The sequence below is a fragment of the Stigmatopora argus genome, chromosome 2 (genome assembly GCF_051989625.1).
Source record: "Stigmatopora argus isolate UIUO_Sarg chromosome 2, RoL_Sarg_1.0, whole genome shotgun sequence".
Lineage (NCBI taxonomy): Eukaryota > Metazoa > Chordata > Actinopteri > Syngnathiformes > Syngnathidae > Stigmatopora > Stigmatopora argus.
The window spans coordinates 6,043,755-6,062,579 of record NC_135388.1 but is presented as its reverse complement, the minus strand read 5'-3'; the positions used below and the strand labels follow the sequence as shown (position 1 = coordinate 6,062,579).

The 18,825-nt window shown below is 42.2% G+C and overlaps 1 protein-coding gene across 3 annotated transcripts in view; it reads left to right on the top strand.

The window, feature by feature from the left end:
- The window catches only part of hcn4 (hyperpolarization activated cyclic nucleotide-gated potassium channel 4), an 83,380-nt gene extending 65,629 nt beyond the window's left edge, over nt 1-17,751 (top strand). For 2 of the 3 annotated variants that reach the window (XM_077624954.1, XM_077624946.1), the window contains exons 7-8: nt 3,032-3,196; nt 5,080-13,061. In XM_077624954.1, the coding sequence (XP_077481080.1) occupies nt 3,032-3,196; nt 5,080-7,556 (2,642 nt within the window). In that variant the 3' untranslated portion in view covers nt 7,557-13,061. Of the gene's footprint in view, nt 1-3,031; nt 3,197-5,079; nt 13,062-17,736 lie in introns of those variants that run through there. The other variant, XR_013305989.1, reaches the window with a different exon arrangement.
- The last annotated feature ends 1,074 nt before the right edge of the window (nt 17,752-18,825 follow it).

Here is an 18,825-nt window from a genome sequence, read left to right as displayed (position 1 = left end):
CGTGTGCAAAGACACGTCCACGAGGCCAGAGGGCTGACAGCCTGCAGACCCAGCAGCTCAACTTGGCCACGCCGGCTTCATCCAGAAAGCCACAGGACAAGAGGATTTAATACAGCGCTGCGGCGCTCCTCTCCAGAGGGGATTACCGCAACCCTTCTCCCATCGGCGCAGCTCCAGCCAGGGCTGCCCCGCTAGCGACCACTTACAGTCTATGCATCGCGCAAATACACACCCTTACGAGAAGGGCATGTTTATAATGCCCAATTCACAGCTGCCTTCCCCACTTGGCCGTGCTCTACTCGGCCATTGTCTTTTTTCATATGCACTTGATGTTCCTCAGTCACATTCGGCCAATCGTCCGTCACGCATTCTCAGTCCATCCCAATTTGCACTCCATTAGAATTTAGGATCCCACTGTGTACTCAAACTATGCTCAAAACATATTTTCGGCTGTTTCTGTTGTTGTTTCTTGGCTAGATGTATATCCCATTCCAGCCATGCATTTTCTCTTGCACTTTTGGGAAGTGAACTTGAATCTGTTCCAAAATGGACAACCCGATTTCAGAAAACGAAAGCTTTGTATATCATTAGCTCACTACTTACTACTTCAAATACTAGGATACCGTATTTTCACGACTATACGGCGCATCGTATTTTTAGCCACAGTGTCAATAACGAGTGCTATTTCTGTATTTTACACACTCAAAGGACACACCGTTTTTATAGACGCAACCAGGCATGGCAAAACATACACCATCTTATGTTAACTTTTCCAACGCTGCTTTCCATGCTTCGTAAAGCTGTGTTGATGTTGATGTATACAGGCCACAATCCATTGGGTGTATTGACAAAAGAACTACATATCCCAGCAGTCACTGCACAGTACTTTTTCTACGGGGAAAATAGTAGAGTCGGGGGCTGCTTGCCGTAGTTGTGAGAGCTGTAAGGGATGGTGTACCCTATCGACTGATTTATTTTATTTTATCGTGATAACAATTTTAGTATTGGTCCATATATAAAGCGCACTGGATTATAAGGCGCCCTGTCTATTTTGGAGAAAATTTAAGACTTTTATGTGCGCCTTATAGTCGTTAAAATACGGTTTCATCGTAACAGTCCTGCATGTCGTTACATTTAAAAATATGTGAGCGCAGGGAGAGCAAATGACCGACAGGAAAGGCAGAACTGAGATTTGAAATCTCGAAGTAGAAATCTGTGAAGCAAACATGCTAACTAGTAAAAATAATGTGTCAAAATCTGAGAACCTGACAGCTCTTTATTTTCTCATCAAACTAGGCAGTGGCCATGATGAACGTTGATACGATGGGCCGTGATGGTCATCAACCTAGTCATTGTGCGCCACCTCATCTCCGCGTTCTCACTCTACACCGTCATACACTTACACCCAAATGTAAACAACAGCCGGCACTACAAATGTTTTCACTGATTAAAGGAGACATGGCCTTGCTCGCGACGGGAGCCGCTTGTTAGCATGTGTGTGTTTGCCAACATGCGCAACATGAAGGGGATAAACGAGAAATGGGTTTCTGAGAAAGAAAGGGGATAGCAGCAAAGAAGATGCACACTAAAAAGCTATTGAATGAAATGAACTCACACACGCACATATATAAACTCACATTGAATACAAAGAGGAAAAACCAAAAGTTCGAGTCCACGGCAAACCTCGTAACCGCATTCATATTCGCATATGCATATATATAGAATATATAGCCTTTTTTATCACCAGCACTTACGATGAAAAACTCTCATGAATAAAACACCAAGAGCGGCGCTATCATGCATGCGCGCATATTCCTTCTCTGCACACACACACACAAGTACACACGTGACTACAAAATGTACAGGTGAGACGGATGCGCGTACACAATGCAAACCTGTTAAATGGGCCATTAGTTTCTTGACTGGGTAAGGCAGATGTCAGATCTTGAAGAGGAGTTAGTGTTTTAATGCTTAAAATGGGTTGCAACAATGTTTTCATTGAGTTCTGCATATGAACAAAAAAGTATTTCACAGAGTTGAAAGGGATTCGTGCTTCAAAATGTCTAACAGCAACGTGGATTTTTTAAATTTCATGATCTATTTGGGTGGAAAACCTATACTGATAATGGAAAATTAGAAAAAGGGCTTTTATGATGTTACTCTAGAATTTTTTTTTCAGATTTGGTCTCCAGGAAAAACAATATTACCCAGAAAGTCAATGTTTTAGTAATTTTTATGTTGCTCATTTAAAGAATGAGAAGTAAAATGTACACCAGTCATCATAATTTTAGCCTAGCAGTGCTAGTATTGGCATATAAAACTCACCATATTACATCCCAGCACATGGATAATGCAAATTACAACCTCTAAAATATTGCTTTATCTTAAGGGAACTTACAAGGGCTGCACGGTGGGATTTGCTTAGCCCACAAGCATCACAGTTTTGCGTTACAGCGTTTGAATCTTGGATTATGAAATGGTCCTGTTTTAGAAAAGGTGTGAAAAGTGACAGTCTTCCTTGCTTTTCATCTGAGTATTAGTATAGCTGGGTAGATTAAACCGCTCTACTTTGATCTGAAGGATTTGGAGCGATTATCGTCCCTGGGAAGCGTCCAGCCAACCACTCGCTGGACCGAAGGTGACTGAACTGTCACGTAGAGTGTGCTGTTCGGTAACTATTTTTCATGAGTGGCCAACCCTCATGCATTTTGAAATCTCAATTGCAACGGAAATTAACAGATGTCATGGTCCATCAAAGACCATAATGTATCAGAACGTATTAAACTTGGACATATGTGGATATGTGCGGAGTACCCGGAGAAAAGCCATGCAAGCCCGGTGAGAACGCAAACTCCACACAGGACCCTGTGCACGTTGTTTGAGATTTCTTAAAAAATAAATAAAATAAAATAAGCATTCAATGCATTTTCTCCCAGTAATAAAATCGTTTTATTTTCCACTTTGTACTGTCACTTATTTCAGTTCTTAGACCTGTCTTGATGTCTTGTTTATGTTTTGTTTTTTACTTTAGAAATTTGTTTGCTGACTCGTGGCAGACGGACTGCCAGCGTGCGAGCCGACACATACTGTCGTTTGTACTCCCTGTCGGTGGACAACTTTAACGAAGTGCTAGAGGAGTATCCAATGATGCGACGGGCCTTTGAGACAGTTGCCTTGGACAGACTGGACAGAATTGGTAAGACTGCACAGTATCTTACTTTGATGTACAATTTGCTTTCTTACTGGAAAACTTTTACCTGGCCTGTGTTTTCAATGTGAAGATAATGATTGTTGAACCAGTTATGTTAAACCAGGTATTCTCAAACTTTTTTTGTTTTGTTTTGTGTTTTACTAGAAAATATTCCTTGTAGTGAAATACTGAATTTGTGAATGATAAGTTATCGCATGTACATTCGGCATTAGCTCGTCGAGGCTACTATTACTCATCACGATTAACTTGTTAATTTAGTAGAAATGTGTTGAATCAGTCAGGAGGAAAAATTACATTTCGGCCTATGAATAAAGAAAAACGTTTAGGCTGGCCTTGAGGATGTGTTCGCTCATGAGAATTTAATGAGACCTTCCTCCGCAACTTCCTCACCCTTTTGTGATAATGGGAATGATATCACCGCATTTCAGTTCTTGGACGAGTCGTCAAAGTGTTCAGTCGAAGCTGCTAAATAGATGCAGATCGCCAATTCCCTGTTTTGCTTCCCTTTGGAGACAATTGATATTCTCTGCATATCCATCAGTCTGCTCAAATGCTCTCAAAGCCCTGTGCAAATAAAATATTCACAATGAGAGGCACGTCTGTATCATCGTGCAGCCATCGCTGGCCTGCTGCGAGTTTTATCCGCGGCTATGTTTAGCATCTTGAATAGTGGGCGGGGTGGGCTCGTTTTAGCGATGCTGATTTAAAAATATACAATGGGCTGAATGTGATCTATTTTATACAATATTTTTTTTCCCTGCTTGAACATTTCGCTGTCCCTTAATAAAGTCACCTGCAAACTGTATAGGACTTGCGCACAAATTAATAACTCCGTTGATGGACTTTCACAATCTGATTAGAGGTCTTGCAAGCAATTAGCGGGCAGGTGGATGGTGGGTCGTCCTCAGAGGAAGCACCTCAGCCCTGTATAACCACCAGTCATAGCAGCGCAGTCAGATTGATTGCACCTAATTGCATTTGGAATATCTCAGGGTTACACAGGCTGGAATTGAGAATGGCAGGCCTGCGAATTGACCCTGTCACTGCTCCACTACGGCTAATGGACTTAGAGGTCAGAGTTTTGTGCAGTTTCCCAAAGAGGTGCAATCAAATTGTCTCTTTCACCCAGTTAACCCTTGACTTTGAAAGAAAAGTCTTGGAATTAAAAACAATTATAAAAGGGGAAAAATCACAAAAGTTGGGTAATAGTTTAGCAATAGCGATACAATGGCATATGATTTCTAACATATAATGTCACATGACATAATTTAGTAGCCAAATGTGTTGGAGATGTTGAAAGATCATGCATTTATTTTTCTATCATTTTCTATCATTTTTTTTAAGAAAGTTCAAATGAAAATAGCTTCATTGTTGACATTGTAAAAGGAAACAATAATAGAAAATGAAATGACTATTTGTTGAACTTAAAAAATATTCGAATTTGGTCTAAAAGCAGTAAAAAATACATCAACTGATAAAATAGTTTGTCACTAAGTTACTATGGAATTGCACACAAAGAGCTACTGAGACATGCAACGCCTACACCTTAACGCTGTCATGCTTTCAGAGGCCGTTTCTCCCACCTGTCTTTTATTGTTGTTTCTCTTTGCCTCCACTCTATTTGTCTACCCCCCACTGTGGCTTGCTTCTGCAATCTCATAGTTACATCTTTGTGTGTGTGATTTCCCTGCACGTGTTGCCTTTTCTGAGATACCTTCCACAGTTGAGGCATGCTCTTAAATAAGGTTGTCGCTCAAGTACACCAAAAAAATGTCAGCTAAGCCCTATCTACTGACAAGATACTCATTCTTTTTTTTCTTCCCTTTTTTCTCTCCTTTCACTGTCTGTTCTTCAATATGCTTTCATAGGAAAGAAAAACTCCATCCTGCAGCATAAGGTGCAGCATGACCTCAGCTCGGGTGTCCTCAACTACCAGGAAAATGAAATCATCCAACAAATTGTACAGCACGACAGAGACATGGCTCACTGTGCCCACCTCCTGCAGAATGCTCCTCCCCAGACGCCACCTTCGCCGACACCTGTCATCTGGGCCCCACTAATCCAGGCGCCTCTCCAGGCGGCAGCAGCCACCACCTCGGTTGCCATCGCTCTCACACACCATCCTCACCTCCCGTCGACTCTCTTCAGGCCTCCGGTTTCAGTGCTGGGGTCCCTGAAGGACTCAGCCAGTCGGCAAAAGAGGTTTCACACGTTCGGTCCATCGTCACCGGTTCCTGGGTCTGCTGGGGATTCTCCCGCCAGCACTCCTTCAAAACGACGCGCAGGAGTGGACATGTCCTTACTAGCCTCTTTTCAGGCCCAGCACGTAACAAAAGGTTCAGGGGCAACTACCTCTGGTCAACAGGGTTCAGGTATCGAAGGTCTTGGTGCACCAAATGAGAAGAAATCAGGGTATAGTGCAAGCAGGTCGTCGGCACCTCCCCGCAGACCGTACTCATCGTCTGGTTCCCCGTCATCAAGTCTGGCCCAGCTACACTCACAGCCACAACATCAGCCAACTTTTCGCTCTACCACCCCTCCTTTGTCCAATTTATTTCACCAAACGGCAACCAACGGAAGCACCGGCTCGGGCTTGAGCGGTAGTGTAGTCGGCGCCTGTGGCGGTGTAACAGACTGGCCTCCAGCTGGAGCAGTAGGCGGGTCTTTGGAAGGGGTAAGCGCAGGTGATTGCGGGTGGGCCAGCGAGGATTTTACGACAGTGGGTACAGAAGCCAGTTCACTAAAACATTTGAGGTTAGGAGCAGCTCCCAGGGGATCAGTGGGCGGTATCTCAGGGGAATCACTGGGTGAGGTTTCTGAAGGATCCATTAGAGGTGATAGTGGAAAATCTGTAGCGCGGGTCACGGGCAGGTTTAGTTGTGTGTCAGTCGCAGATTCAGCCAAAAGGCCATTGGGAGAGGGCTTGTTCGCATCAACCGGAAAGAGTTCAGGAGACTTACTAATGAGTATGACCACTGGTGGGTCATCAGGGAGGGCTTCTGGTGCTTCATGGGAAGCGACCCCTGGAAATTCAACGGTATCAACCACAGCTACGAGATCATTAGGGAGGGCGTTTGCCGGATCAGTGGGAGAGACTCCTGGAGATTCACTGGTCTCGACAACCACAACGGATTTATTAGGAAGGACTTCTCATGGGTCAATGGGTGGAACAACTGAAAAATTACTTCTAGCAGTGACAACTAGTGGATCTCTAGGGCGGCCTGCTGTTGTAACCAAGGTTTCTGGAGGATTAACTGTTGGTTCTCCTACCGGAATTTTTAGTGACCCTCTGATATCAAATCCTGAAGGAGGATCTCTGGCAAAGGCTTTCAGTGCAGATGTAGCGAGCTATATGGGGGTAAGTTCAAGTGCGCCAGGTGGAGGGGGGGTTACAGCACAAAAAGGTAGGTCAACAGAGAGCGCACTTGGGGGGCATGCTCCGTTTGGTCCTTCAGAGGGAGTCTCTGGTGGCACCATAGAAGGACTTAGTTCTTCTTCACGTTGTCAGAGTCCAATATCTACTGGCTCGTCCAACCCCATGCCAGGACAACTTCTCTACTGTGTGCCCTCCCCTAAAACTCCTCAAGTGACTCCCTTGCAACAATTTGCTTTAGGAGGAAGGACTACAGGTGGTGTTAACCTTTTTCACTCCCCCCCACATGGCTCCCCATCGTCAAGCAAAGGGCAGAACGGCCAACAGCCCACGGAGGGTTGTCCATCATCACTTGGGCACTTTAGCCTGGCAGGCCTCCAGTCTGGATTCCTTCCTCACCAGATGTCATTAGAGAGGTCTGCCTTGGCTTCTCTGGCCCAGTACGGCTCAGCAAACGCCTCTCCATGCCTTACTCCGGTGGCACCAAGCCCAACTATTCAAAGTCCTGTTACGAGTAGAACTTTCCACTTTAGCGACCCATCTAGTGCCACTGGATCCCATAGTTCTCTGTTCATGCCTCAGTCCTCTCTTCCTGCGCATCCTTCAGTACAGACACACACGTTGGGAAGAGATCACCAGCCAGGTCGCTTCTCTGAGGATCTAAAGCTGCTATCCAGCTCACACCCATCTCTTCCCCAGGAGGTGGCCCAGGCCTTAGGCTACCAAACTGCTTGCTCCTCTTTTGAAACTGGTTATTACCCCTCACCCTTCTCCTCGCCCACTCTAAAACCCAAACCCTGCAGCTCTGTTCTTGGTCATATGACTCCCCCAATCCAGCTTTCACCGAGCCACTCCCATCAGACACATTCCCCCGGAGCCTCGCCGTCCCCATCGCTGCGGAGAGGCTCTTCTACCTACTCATCGGATTTAGAAACGCAAGCTGTGCGTTCAAAGCTTCCTTCCAATTTGTGAGAATTGATCACACCCTCCTGTACTCCTCCAGACTGAAATCCGCACAAACATTGTTACGTGTGTGATTCGTTTAACTTTCCTTTACCAGATGTCACTGTGTTCCCCCTTTCATTTGACCTACAATTTGCTGTGATTTGACAGACACGTTACCAGGTAACACTGTTTTATGCTTTGTCCTATTATTAATTATCATCATATCTACATATAGAGAGATATATTTAAGTAATACGGTAATCAAGGAGGGTGTGAAAATCTCTATTTAATGGATCATTTTTTTTCTCTGAGTGAGGACAGTTCACTCCACAAATACTCATTTTGTCCGCACCTATGCACTAATACCTGCATCCAAGGCTTTTTCGTGTATCTCAACAAAAGTGATCTACATTTTGCTAAAATGATTCGTCATATGAGATCGCATATTGTTGATTCTCAAATGTATAGACTGTGGTTATTTATCATGTGTATGTGTGTTACCTGATGACAAAAACATTTTAGAAGACCAAAAAGAAGACTTCCAGTAAGGTAAATCCGTCACGTTGATCCCTTATTTTATATAACTTCGTTGTGATAATAACAAGGAAGTCCTTTTATTTTTTGTTTGTTTTTTTGAAAGCACGGCTAGAAAGGGACTCAAGTAAGCCAGCCTCCATCTCAATGTGGAGATTACAGCAGCGTGTGTCCAAACAAACTCACTTTGTCTTCCAAACTCATGCCGCAAAAACTTGTGTCAGACGCCCGTCTCGTTTTGTTCTTCCCGAATGTGTGCGATTGTTCATGTAGCACGAGTGTGTGGCTCAGCAAAACAGTAAGGTAAGGTATTGCCTTTTTTAAAATTGTTTTCCTTGTTAAAAAAAAAACCTACAACTTCTTTGAACCACTGGTTGTGTCAGCTGATTCTCACTCATACAGTTAATTAGGGGGGACCCAATCTGTGATTCATCCACTTCATATTTTATTGAAGGCAACTAAAATATTCAGTTGGAATTCCATTTGTCTCTGATTCAACTTTAATTGCTGAACTGCATATTGTGTTGTGAAGTTAGTAGTTCTCAGCCAGGCCTAAACTTCAGGGACACACATGAAATTGACTTGAAAAATAAATATTCACATTTCATCTAGTCAGATTACTTGGTTCATCATAATGCATAGCCACTCATCCTGAAAACGGAATATCCTGACCAATTTACAAGAGTTTACAAAAGTTACGTTATCCTGAAAAAAAGATAGGTGATATGGCTTTTAAAAAAAAATCACCACCAGCCTGAATTGGTGGCCAGCCAATCCTCATCCACAAGGAGACGGACAACCATTAAGGCTCAAACTCATACCTAGAGGCAATTTAGAGTGTTCAAGTTCAGCCTACATGCATGTTTTTGGGATGTGGGAAGAAACTGGAGTACCCAGATAAAACCCACACAAGGGAAAACATGCAAATCCCACAGAGTGAGGACCCACCTGGAATCGATACGAAACTTGGACCCCAGAACTGTGATGCCCATGCGCTGACCACTCGTTCACTGGGCTGCCCTATACTATAATAAATAAAATAAAGCTTTTTAAAGCTTTTTTTATTCCTGAAAATCTCTCTGAATATTCGGAACTCTCCATGTCAGAGTCCAGAAGATTTTGGCCAGTCGCTTTGATCATCAAGTTGCATGAGCAGAAAAAAAGAGTAGTTGGCTAGACAAGAAGAGGGATGTGCTTCTACTAGTTTGTCCACAGCTCATCACCGATACGCACAAGTCGTTTCCATTCCCGCAGCTGAGTCCCCACCAACTCAGTCACAGCAGCCTAATTTAACAAGACATGTTTGTAATCCCTTGACCCTCACAGGCTAACATAGAGTCACACATACCATACAGATACAGGCACTTGGTGACCATCACCCTCATTAACGCTTCCCCGCAAATCCCTTTAATGAGGTGCAGCAAAGACGCAGGACGTGACACTGCCACATACAGCAGTACAAATCTAATAACTAGCATCCATCCTAAATACCTTAAAATTGTATAATATCTTAAATAGAGTGGATTTGAGATGAACAAGGCATCATTTCACAAGTCAAACATCTTCAAATCTCGAGTTATAACTCTAAAGAAAATGATTATTCCACAATCTTTTAGCTTTATTGTATATTGAAATGTACCTTGAATTACAGCTTGTAGTGTTTGACATTTAGTTTCAATGTTAGACCAACATTTTTACATACCTATTCGTCTTCTATGTCATCTACGGTATATAATTATGGAATTACGTACATCATACATTCCTACTTTTCCTCTTCTCGTGCCTGAAGCTCTAAACCAAATACACATTCACCATGCCGCATTGCTAGTGTGACTCATAACTGTGCGTGGAATGTCGTGTTGAGAGTCTACTTAGCCACAATTCGGAGGACCAAAGGTTGCAAGGACTGAGCCCCGTGGATGCTACAAAGGAGGACGGAGCAAAAGCTAAAAATAGTTCCAACTTGGGTTGAATCAATTACGATTTCCGCGAGAAGAGTCGGGGGGCGAGAATTACCTCCCTTCTCACAGTGTGACCTTGGAGGCGTTTTGAAGGTGTTGACGTAGAGGCGTAGAGGCTAGACAAAAGAGTCCGGCGGGCCGCTGGGTACTCGGGTTGATCGCGGAATCGTCACTGGAGGACATCTTGTAATCGCACTGGCGTGGAGGCATGTGAAGGAAAGTGAGCCGGTAGATAGCGTGGAGAGTATTTGTTTTTCAAGGAGGCTAGCGCCTGAAGGCATCGCTCCCATCTTTTAGAGAGATCAACACGAGCTCGGGATTGATTCGTTTTAGCCTCCTCTGTTGTAACTTCTTACGAGCTATGACCCCATTGTTGTAAAATCTCACTGGAAGGCATGGAATTCATTGGTGCAGATAAGCTTTTTTCCCTATTGATTCCCAAGTGGCTTTGCATATATGTAATGAAATTATAATTTGGGTTGTGGGGTTTCATAATCTTTCAGGTCAAGAACATTTCTCAACTAGAGCAAACCATTAAAATAAGATAAAGTGGAGTTACAAGATGTTTCACCTGACAGCAAAGTTTCGACTTGAAGGTGGGATTTGCTATTTCCATCCGCCAACTATTTGCGTAACATACTAGTGTGGCTGCATCAGCTGGGAATTACACAGGAAGGCTTTTGAGAGAAGCGAAAGAAAAACAACCAGGCTGAGCCACTTTCTCAAGCGGCAAACAGTTTTCATGATGTCTCCCTGTCACCCGTCAGAAGAACACAGCAGTTCAAGGTCAGCATGGGAACCAAAAAAAGAAAGGAAGGGAAAAAGGCCAGTGGAAGGATCAAGAAAGCTGACAGTGTTGTGACCGAATTCTCCCAGCCATCTTGTTTGGAGGACTGTCATATGTGGACACTAGTGTTTATTGTCTTATTTTGGAATCCTTGTTAGCTTGTTAGGGAAAGGGAAACACAACTGCAGATAATGATGATGTAGGGACTACTTAGGCTATGTTCCTAATGCAGGAATATATGTGGAGAACAGGTTTTAAATCGGATAACTGTTAGAATTATCAACATCACAAAGATCGTTTGAATGGAAAAAATGTTGCATTTTTTTACTATCTCTTAATTTTTGGTGACAGAGACATTGGTGTTTTGGGGGCTAAATTTTAAACTGTGGTCCCAAGGAGATCTGTGAGCTGCGTCTTGCGTACCCGCAAAATAATTGGCAACAACATCTGTTGTTTTTCATTTTTATAAAAGATGTCCATAGAAAACCTTTGGCGCCATTACACTTTTCACAACTTACACTATATCTGTTACAATCGCGTCGAGACGTCGTGGCGCGATCGGAGGGATTTGCACCCAGTAGCAGGGAAGCAGGAGGAGGGGAGACAAACTGTGCTCATGACAGTAACTTTAATGACTCAAAAAGCTTTACAAAATAACAAGGACTTGTACATCCCAAAACGAAACAAAACCGGAGCATGGAGAAACAGTACCTCTGCAGCGATGTATGCAGTGTCACGCAGGACAATCCGACAATGACTACCACTTCTGTGGTGCTTAAATACCCACATCAGGAAGTAATCAAGAATCACTCGCAGCTGCTCTAGCCTAACGGCAAGCCAGGTGGGACAAACAAGGTGCTCCTGACAACATCTATTTTTGTTTTAAGAGAATTAACATGTCGTATGATAAAATGCATTATTTTAAGAAATAAACCGGTTTAAGCATGACTTCTCTAAGTCGCAAAACTTGACACAGCAGAACAATATCGGCCAATCTTCAAAAAGGTTCAAGAAGTCCTCTTCTAGATCGTCCGTTTGAAGGCTTGTTAGTCTATCATATTTGAGCCATTCGATTACCTAGAGACCAGTCCACCACGGTGTAGTCAACTGGAATAAATTTCCATTTTATTGCAAACTAGCCACCATGCTACCAAGCCCTCCATCCAACTGCTCTGCTAAATGTCAAACTTAATGACTTCCAACAACTTCCTCTGAAACCCTTAACTTTTTACAACCAGTGCTGCGTAAAATTATTTTTAGAAAGTTCAGCCAATTTTATAGGCCTCAATTTTGGCCGATAAAACCTTCAACAATTCATCCTAGAGTTTATATACAAAATGGGTTTTCTCTACTTTGTCAATTTATGCCACTTAAGTTCGGTTATATTTATTAACTGTCACTGTGAATTTAAAGCAAATCTAATATTCCCTGGTTGCCACTTGCTTGGTTCAGAAGTGACCAGTAAAAATCGCCTGTGCTCCTTTTTTACTTGGCGGACGTTGTTATAGCTGCACCTCCAATTTCACCACCCAATCTTTACCCCACACTTTCCTTTTGTGCTGCCCAGCTGGCCTGTGACTACTGGTTGATGACTCGGTGATGCACAATACTGGAAACGTTTGCTGTGATTGAGGATTAGAGAAGCGAAATTGAACCTGCATTTTGATTCCCAAGAAATGAGGTAATTCACTATAAGACAGGAGTCTTGGTATACACCTTTTAATTGACTGCTCGGTTGCGTTTTCCCGGGACAACGTACTCTTAACCGAACAAACAAATTTAAATTAACTTGGATTAATATATACAGACACACTCAAACATACGTTTAATGTAACTTTACACAAAACAGAATTCTAATTTTGTTTTATTTTTTTACCTTCGTTCTGGCCGGGTTAGTTGTTTGCCACGCCTCCACCCTCGCGTTCGCTATCGATGGGCTGTTTGCTGTTCTACGCATTCCCTTCAAAATATTCCGAAAATGATGCACACAGATGTCCTCACTAGGATAACACACGACCAATTACCAACGAGAAGTAGTCTTGAATTAGCGATCGCTCCGCCAACAGGAGCTAACAGGCTAGGGGGAAACAGGAAATGCAACAGCCTACCCACGTATTGATTGTGGGTAATGAAGTTTTATTCTGAGAAAGGGTGCCATTGCCTATCGGTGTTGTGTGCACGAGTATACTTCATTACCCAGAAAGCCCTCTTTTTGCCCGCGCATGCGCGTTCTGGTCCATGTGTAGCGGAAACTCGTCTGAATAAATCGTTCAGTGCTCGTAGCTATCTGTTATACACGAAAGAGATGCGGCAAAAAAAGACAGTGCGCTACAATGATAAACAGCCTCTCATGTTATGAAATTTTGATCGTATCGTGGGCGAATTATTCGATCGAAATTTTCATCGTACCACGAGCATGTCGTAGGTAGAGCTGATCGTAGGTCGAGGTACCACTGTACAGGTTTTGATATCCACTTGTTACACTAAGTTTATTTTTTTCCTTGGCTGAGCAAGTTAACTCACAAATAGCTGAACTGACACCTTAAATTGCTGGCCAGCCAATCGCAGGGCACGAGGAGACGGAAAAACCATTCATGCTCACACTCATACCTAGGGGCAATTTAGAGTGTTCAACCAGCTTACATGCATGTTTTTCGTATGTGGGAGGAAACCAAAGTACCTGGAGAAAACCCACGCAAGCCCGGACGAACATGCAAACTCCACACAGTGAGGACCCACCTGGGATCGAACCCTCGACCCCAGAACTGTGAAGCCTATGCGCTATCCACTCAAACACCGGGCCGCCTTTAGTTTAATTTTATTATCATTTTCAACAGGAAAATAAAAAGAACTAACGATACAGAGACTAGCAATAGCGTCACATGATTCTTATTGTGAAGCGGAATCCGGTTGCTCGTATGACTGCGTTGCTCAATGCGGTTGACACGGCACACTTTTGTTTAGCTTCCTCCTTTGCCGCTCTAGTGAGTTGGAATGACACGATGATAATGTCGGTCTGACCGCAAAGTGTACACCGCATATATTTGCGTGTGTATCTATGCGCGTGTGTGTGATGTCGGGCAGTTTAACCTGCATATGACCCAGTTTAAGAATAGCACGCAGCAATTGATTGTGAGACGATGGCTGGATCCTCGGGGGTAGTAATGATATTCCGCTGTCAGGATCGTGGCTCACCTGTCAAAAAAATGACACTGCGTTACTTGTCGCCGCAGTCTGTTCAAAATGCATATAATATATGAAAGAAAATATAGATGCACATTTAAATTTGTCAGCTTGGAAGAATACTAATCCACATTTTGATGAGGTCGAGTCCTTTTTCTTTGAACGAATGATGTACAGTAATGAGAGCACATGGTTGGCGGCTTTCCTTCAAATGTATTTATCAAAATATGTATTTCCATAGGACCTACTTACTGTATAATTCTGTACTTGTTTTAGACTGTAATAACTGATGTCATCACATGTACAGTTCTTGACATGTCCATTTTTGGTTATTTTATGCATATATGACTTTCTACTGGGAAGGCACAGCCTGCGTGTGTGTGTGTGTTTGTGTGAGTGTGTGTGTGCGTGTGTATGTGTTCAAGGGCACACGAGGCAGAGCGATATTTTGAACGCTTTTGTTCACGATCAAAGGGATTATTGAAATTATTTATTTTCTGCTTTTAACACGGAATAAAGCAATAAGGGGCTCATAGGGGAATGTACGTGTGTGTGTGTGTGTGTGTGTGCATGTGAGTGTATGTTGGTGTGAGAAGAGGCATCCTCAAATGCATTGTCGATAAGCAAGCACACCTGCTGGATGAAATCATAAGGTATAGAATAAAATGAAAAAAAGGAATATTTACTTGGAGTGTTTTGGCTCGTTTTTCACTGCATTGAATTGTGAAGGTTCTGGATGGCATTAATTCATTAGTTGCCATTGACAGGGGCAGATGTTTAATTCTTTTGAATTTGGATGGCTAATGTTGAATGATCATTTTTTTAGCTCCATCGACGTCCTATCCATTTTGATTGAGAGGACTGGAGGGAAATTTATGTTAGGCTCGCGGGATGTCCCAATTCTGATTCAAAAATTTTCAATTTTTATCCACGGCAACGCACTCGTAACCGAACAAACAAATTTAGATTAACTTGGATTAATATATGCAGACACACTCAAACATACGTTTAATGTAACTTTACACAAAACTGAATTCTAATTTTGTTTTAATCTTTTTTAACCTTCGTTTTACGGGTTAGCGGTTTGCCACGCCTCCACCCTCACGTTCGCTATCGATGGGCTGTTTGCTGTTGTATTCCCTTCAAAATATTCCGAAAATGATGCACACAAATGTCCTCACAATAGGATAACGCACGACCACTTGCCAACGAGAAGTAGTCTTGAATGAGGAGTCGCGGGAGCTAACAGGCTAAGGAAGGAATAACAGCCTACCCACGTATTGATTGTGGGTAAAGAAGTTTTATTCTGAGAAAGGGTACCATTGCCTATCGGTGTTGTGTGCACGAGTATACTTCATTACCCAGAAAGCCCTCTTTTTGCCCGTGCATGCGCGTTGTGCGTTTCCTGGTCGATGCGTAGGAGAAACTCGTCAGAATAAATCGTTCAGTGCTCGTAGATCTCTGTTATACACGAAAGAGATGCGGCAAAAAAGACTACAATGATAAAGAGCCTCTCATGTCATGGCCACCTGGCTTTCTCGCATCTCGAAATTTTTCTCGTATCTAGAGCAAAATTATTAGCTCAGAATTTTCCTCGTATCTCGAGCATCCCGTAGGTAGAGCTGCTCGTATGTAGAGGTACCACTGTAATTCGTAATATTAAAGAAAAAAAAGTGAGGTCTATGTAAAAACTTCATGTGTAGAGTTTGTCAGTCACCATCAATGGCAGCAAATGATTGAAAAGTTTGTGATTACTCATTTATATTTTTAAACCGGAAAGGGGGTTTACTATGCACTTTTGATGTGGAGCTATAGGCTAACAGTCAAGAGGAAGGTGAGGCTCCTCAGAATGCAGCTAATGTTGTCAGACTGTAAAAAAAAAATGGAAGAACAAAAAAAGCAGGACAGTGCATGTGTGCCCCTGTGAGCACTCAGCCATCTGCTTCATTTGAATTCCCCTTTGAGGTAACCTTCCCATCTCTGAGAGCAACTCATTGAAAGTGAAGGGCTTTGTTTTAGACTGTCTATTGTAATTACACATTATTCTCTTCCTGTGATGCCCACCTCTCCAGGTAACAATTCATGTGTTCGGACCCAATGGGAAGCCAACGGATCTTCCATAGCATACATACTGTTGTCGCATGATTTTGAAAAATGTCTCTTCAAATACATGCTTTTCATTGACACATCCAAACAATGCTTCATATTTAAAGAACTTCTTGTTGAAGATAAAAACAAAATTGCGATGTTGTGAAGGATCTCAAACTGGATTTGAATATACTATGACACCCTGACCGCGTAGGTGTCCATCAGGCTCAAATAAACTCTTGTGCAGTATGAAGGGATAATCTGCTCTAGTTCTCCTTGGGTCAAACTCAACAGTAATTAATCCTTGCTACCCTGCAGGCTTCTGGGTTAAAGCACTGTAAACGCTTGTGTCCATTTTTTTCTGCTCCTGTTTGCCCATTTTTAACTCTAGCCGCCAGCTCCTAAGACACAGCCACTTTTAAGCAATACACCTGACTTCAAATGAAGTAATTTAAATTGGAAGGTAAAGTGTTTTTGGTAGAACTAGGAATTTAAATGTGTAAAAATGATAACGCTGGTGATTTTAGGCAGGTCTATTTTTGTAGCTTGCCTTTACTCCGTGACCTGTTTCATTTGTTTTCTTTGCTTTTTCTTTGTTTTTATGCCCGTGGCAAGCAAGCATCGTGTTTTTTTGGCAGAAGTCGGCACAGAGCACTCAACGACACGTAGTAACTACAGCACATCCGTATTAGACCTGCTTTTTTTCTAAAATCCCATGGTCAAAGCCTTTTGACATCTGCCAGTTTGTTCGTAAATATTGTCCAAGTGCCAATTTTGCAATACCGCAGTGTATGATTTGTGTGAAAGTTTTCGTGTGTGTGTGCATGTGTGTGTATGAGATACTTACATAATCGTAAGGACGTAGATTGGAGACTTATCTATCACATGCTATATACATCATGACAATTGTAGTAGAAAAAAATGTGCACATTGGGTAACCGTTGCAATTAGGTCATGACAGTTATAGTTTGTCGTCAAATATAAGATGCTAAATTGTGACGAGCACTAATTTCATTAAATTTCACCATTATGTGTTAGCCTAGAGCACAGGTGTCAAAGTGGCGGCCCAGGGGCCAAATCTGGCCCGCCGCATCATTTTGTGTGGCCCGAGAAAGTAAATCATGAGTGCTAACTTTTCTGTTTTAGGATCAAATTAAAATGAAGAGTATAGATGTATATTAAATTTCCTGATTTTCCCTCTTTTAAATCAATCATTTTTAATTTTTTAATCATTTTTTTCTGTTTTTAGTTCAAAAATCATTTTGTAAAATCTAAAAATATATTTAAAAAAAGCTAAAATAAACATTGTTTTTGATCTACAAATAACTGAATATTCAGGGCTTTTAATCCAGTTCTTTTAATCTATTTATTAAAAAAAATCTAAATATTATATCTAAAATGGTCCGGCCTAACACCCTTGGCCTAGAGCTAGCTGAATTAAACAAAAAAAGTGCTTCATTTCTCAATATGATGTTATATGGTGTCATTAAGGTAGTGGATTTTAACCAAAAGTTGGGTCATGTAAACTAACATTTGCCTGTATTTTATACGCAACCACACAATTTACAAATGTAGTATCTATCCATTCACATATACACATTTTACCAATGTGATGTATTTAGAAATGATGAATGTACGCCGTTCTGACCCCCAGTTTTCAGTCGATGAAAGCATGGATAACATCATAACGATGACTACAGGTTACCAACCCGATGTCCCTATCTGGATCATGTTCTACCAAACATTACCAAGTGCTCCAAAATGTGCAGAAATGTTCCATATGTGCCCCACTTGGAGATAAAGGGCTAACAGCATTATTAAGCTATTAATGGGTGAGTATTGAGAGGAGGTCCTCAAAGGTGAGTTTTAAGTACAGTGGTACCTCGACATACGATCATAATCCGTTCCGAGACTGAGATTGTATGTCGAGCTTTTCGTAACTCGAGCGAACGTTTCCCATTGAAATGAATTGAAAAATTAATTCGTTCCAACCCTCTGAAAAAACACCAAAAACAGGATATTGGATTGGAAAAAATGTTTTATTTCTTCTAATTTGCCATATATTGACAAAGGAATAAATAACGACTGGTTTAATAGTAAAAAAATGTGTTTAATAGATGTAAAATTAGACGCATTTCGCGGAGGGGAGAGTCAACGACACACACGGGGGGACTTTATCCACGGCACTCGTAAACGAACAAACAAATTTAAATTAACTTGGATAAATATATACAGACACTCAAACATACGTTTAATGTAACTTTACACAAAACTGAATTCTAGTTTTGTCTTAATCTTTTGTTACCTTCGTTTTCCGGGTTAGCGGTTTGCCACGCCTCCACCCTCACGTTCGCTATCGATGGACTGTTTGTTGTTGTATTTCCTTCAAAATATTCCGATAATGATGCACACAAATGTCCTCACAATAGGATAACGCACGACCACTTGCCAATGAGAAATAGGGTTAAATGAGCAATCGTGGGAGCTCCTTTCCTTAGAAAGAATAACAGGAAATGCAATAGCTGAACTTCCCACGTATTGATTGTGGGTAATGAAATTTTATTCTGAGAAAGGGTGCCATTGCCTATTGGTGTTGTGTGCACGAGTATACTTCATTACCCAGAAAGCCCTCGTTTTGCCCGCGCATGCGCGTTGTGCGTTCCCTTGTCGAAACTCGTCTGAATAAATCGTTCAGTCCTCGTAGCTATCTGTTATACACGAAAGAGATGCGGCAAAAAAGACA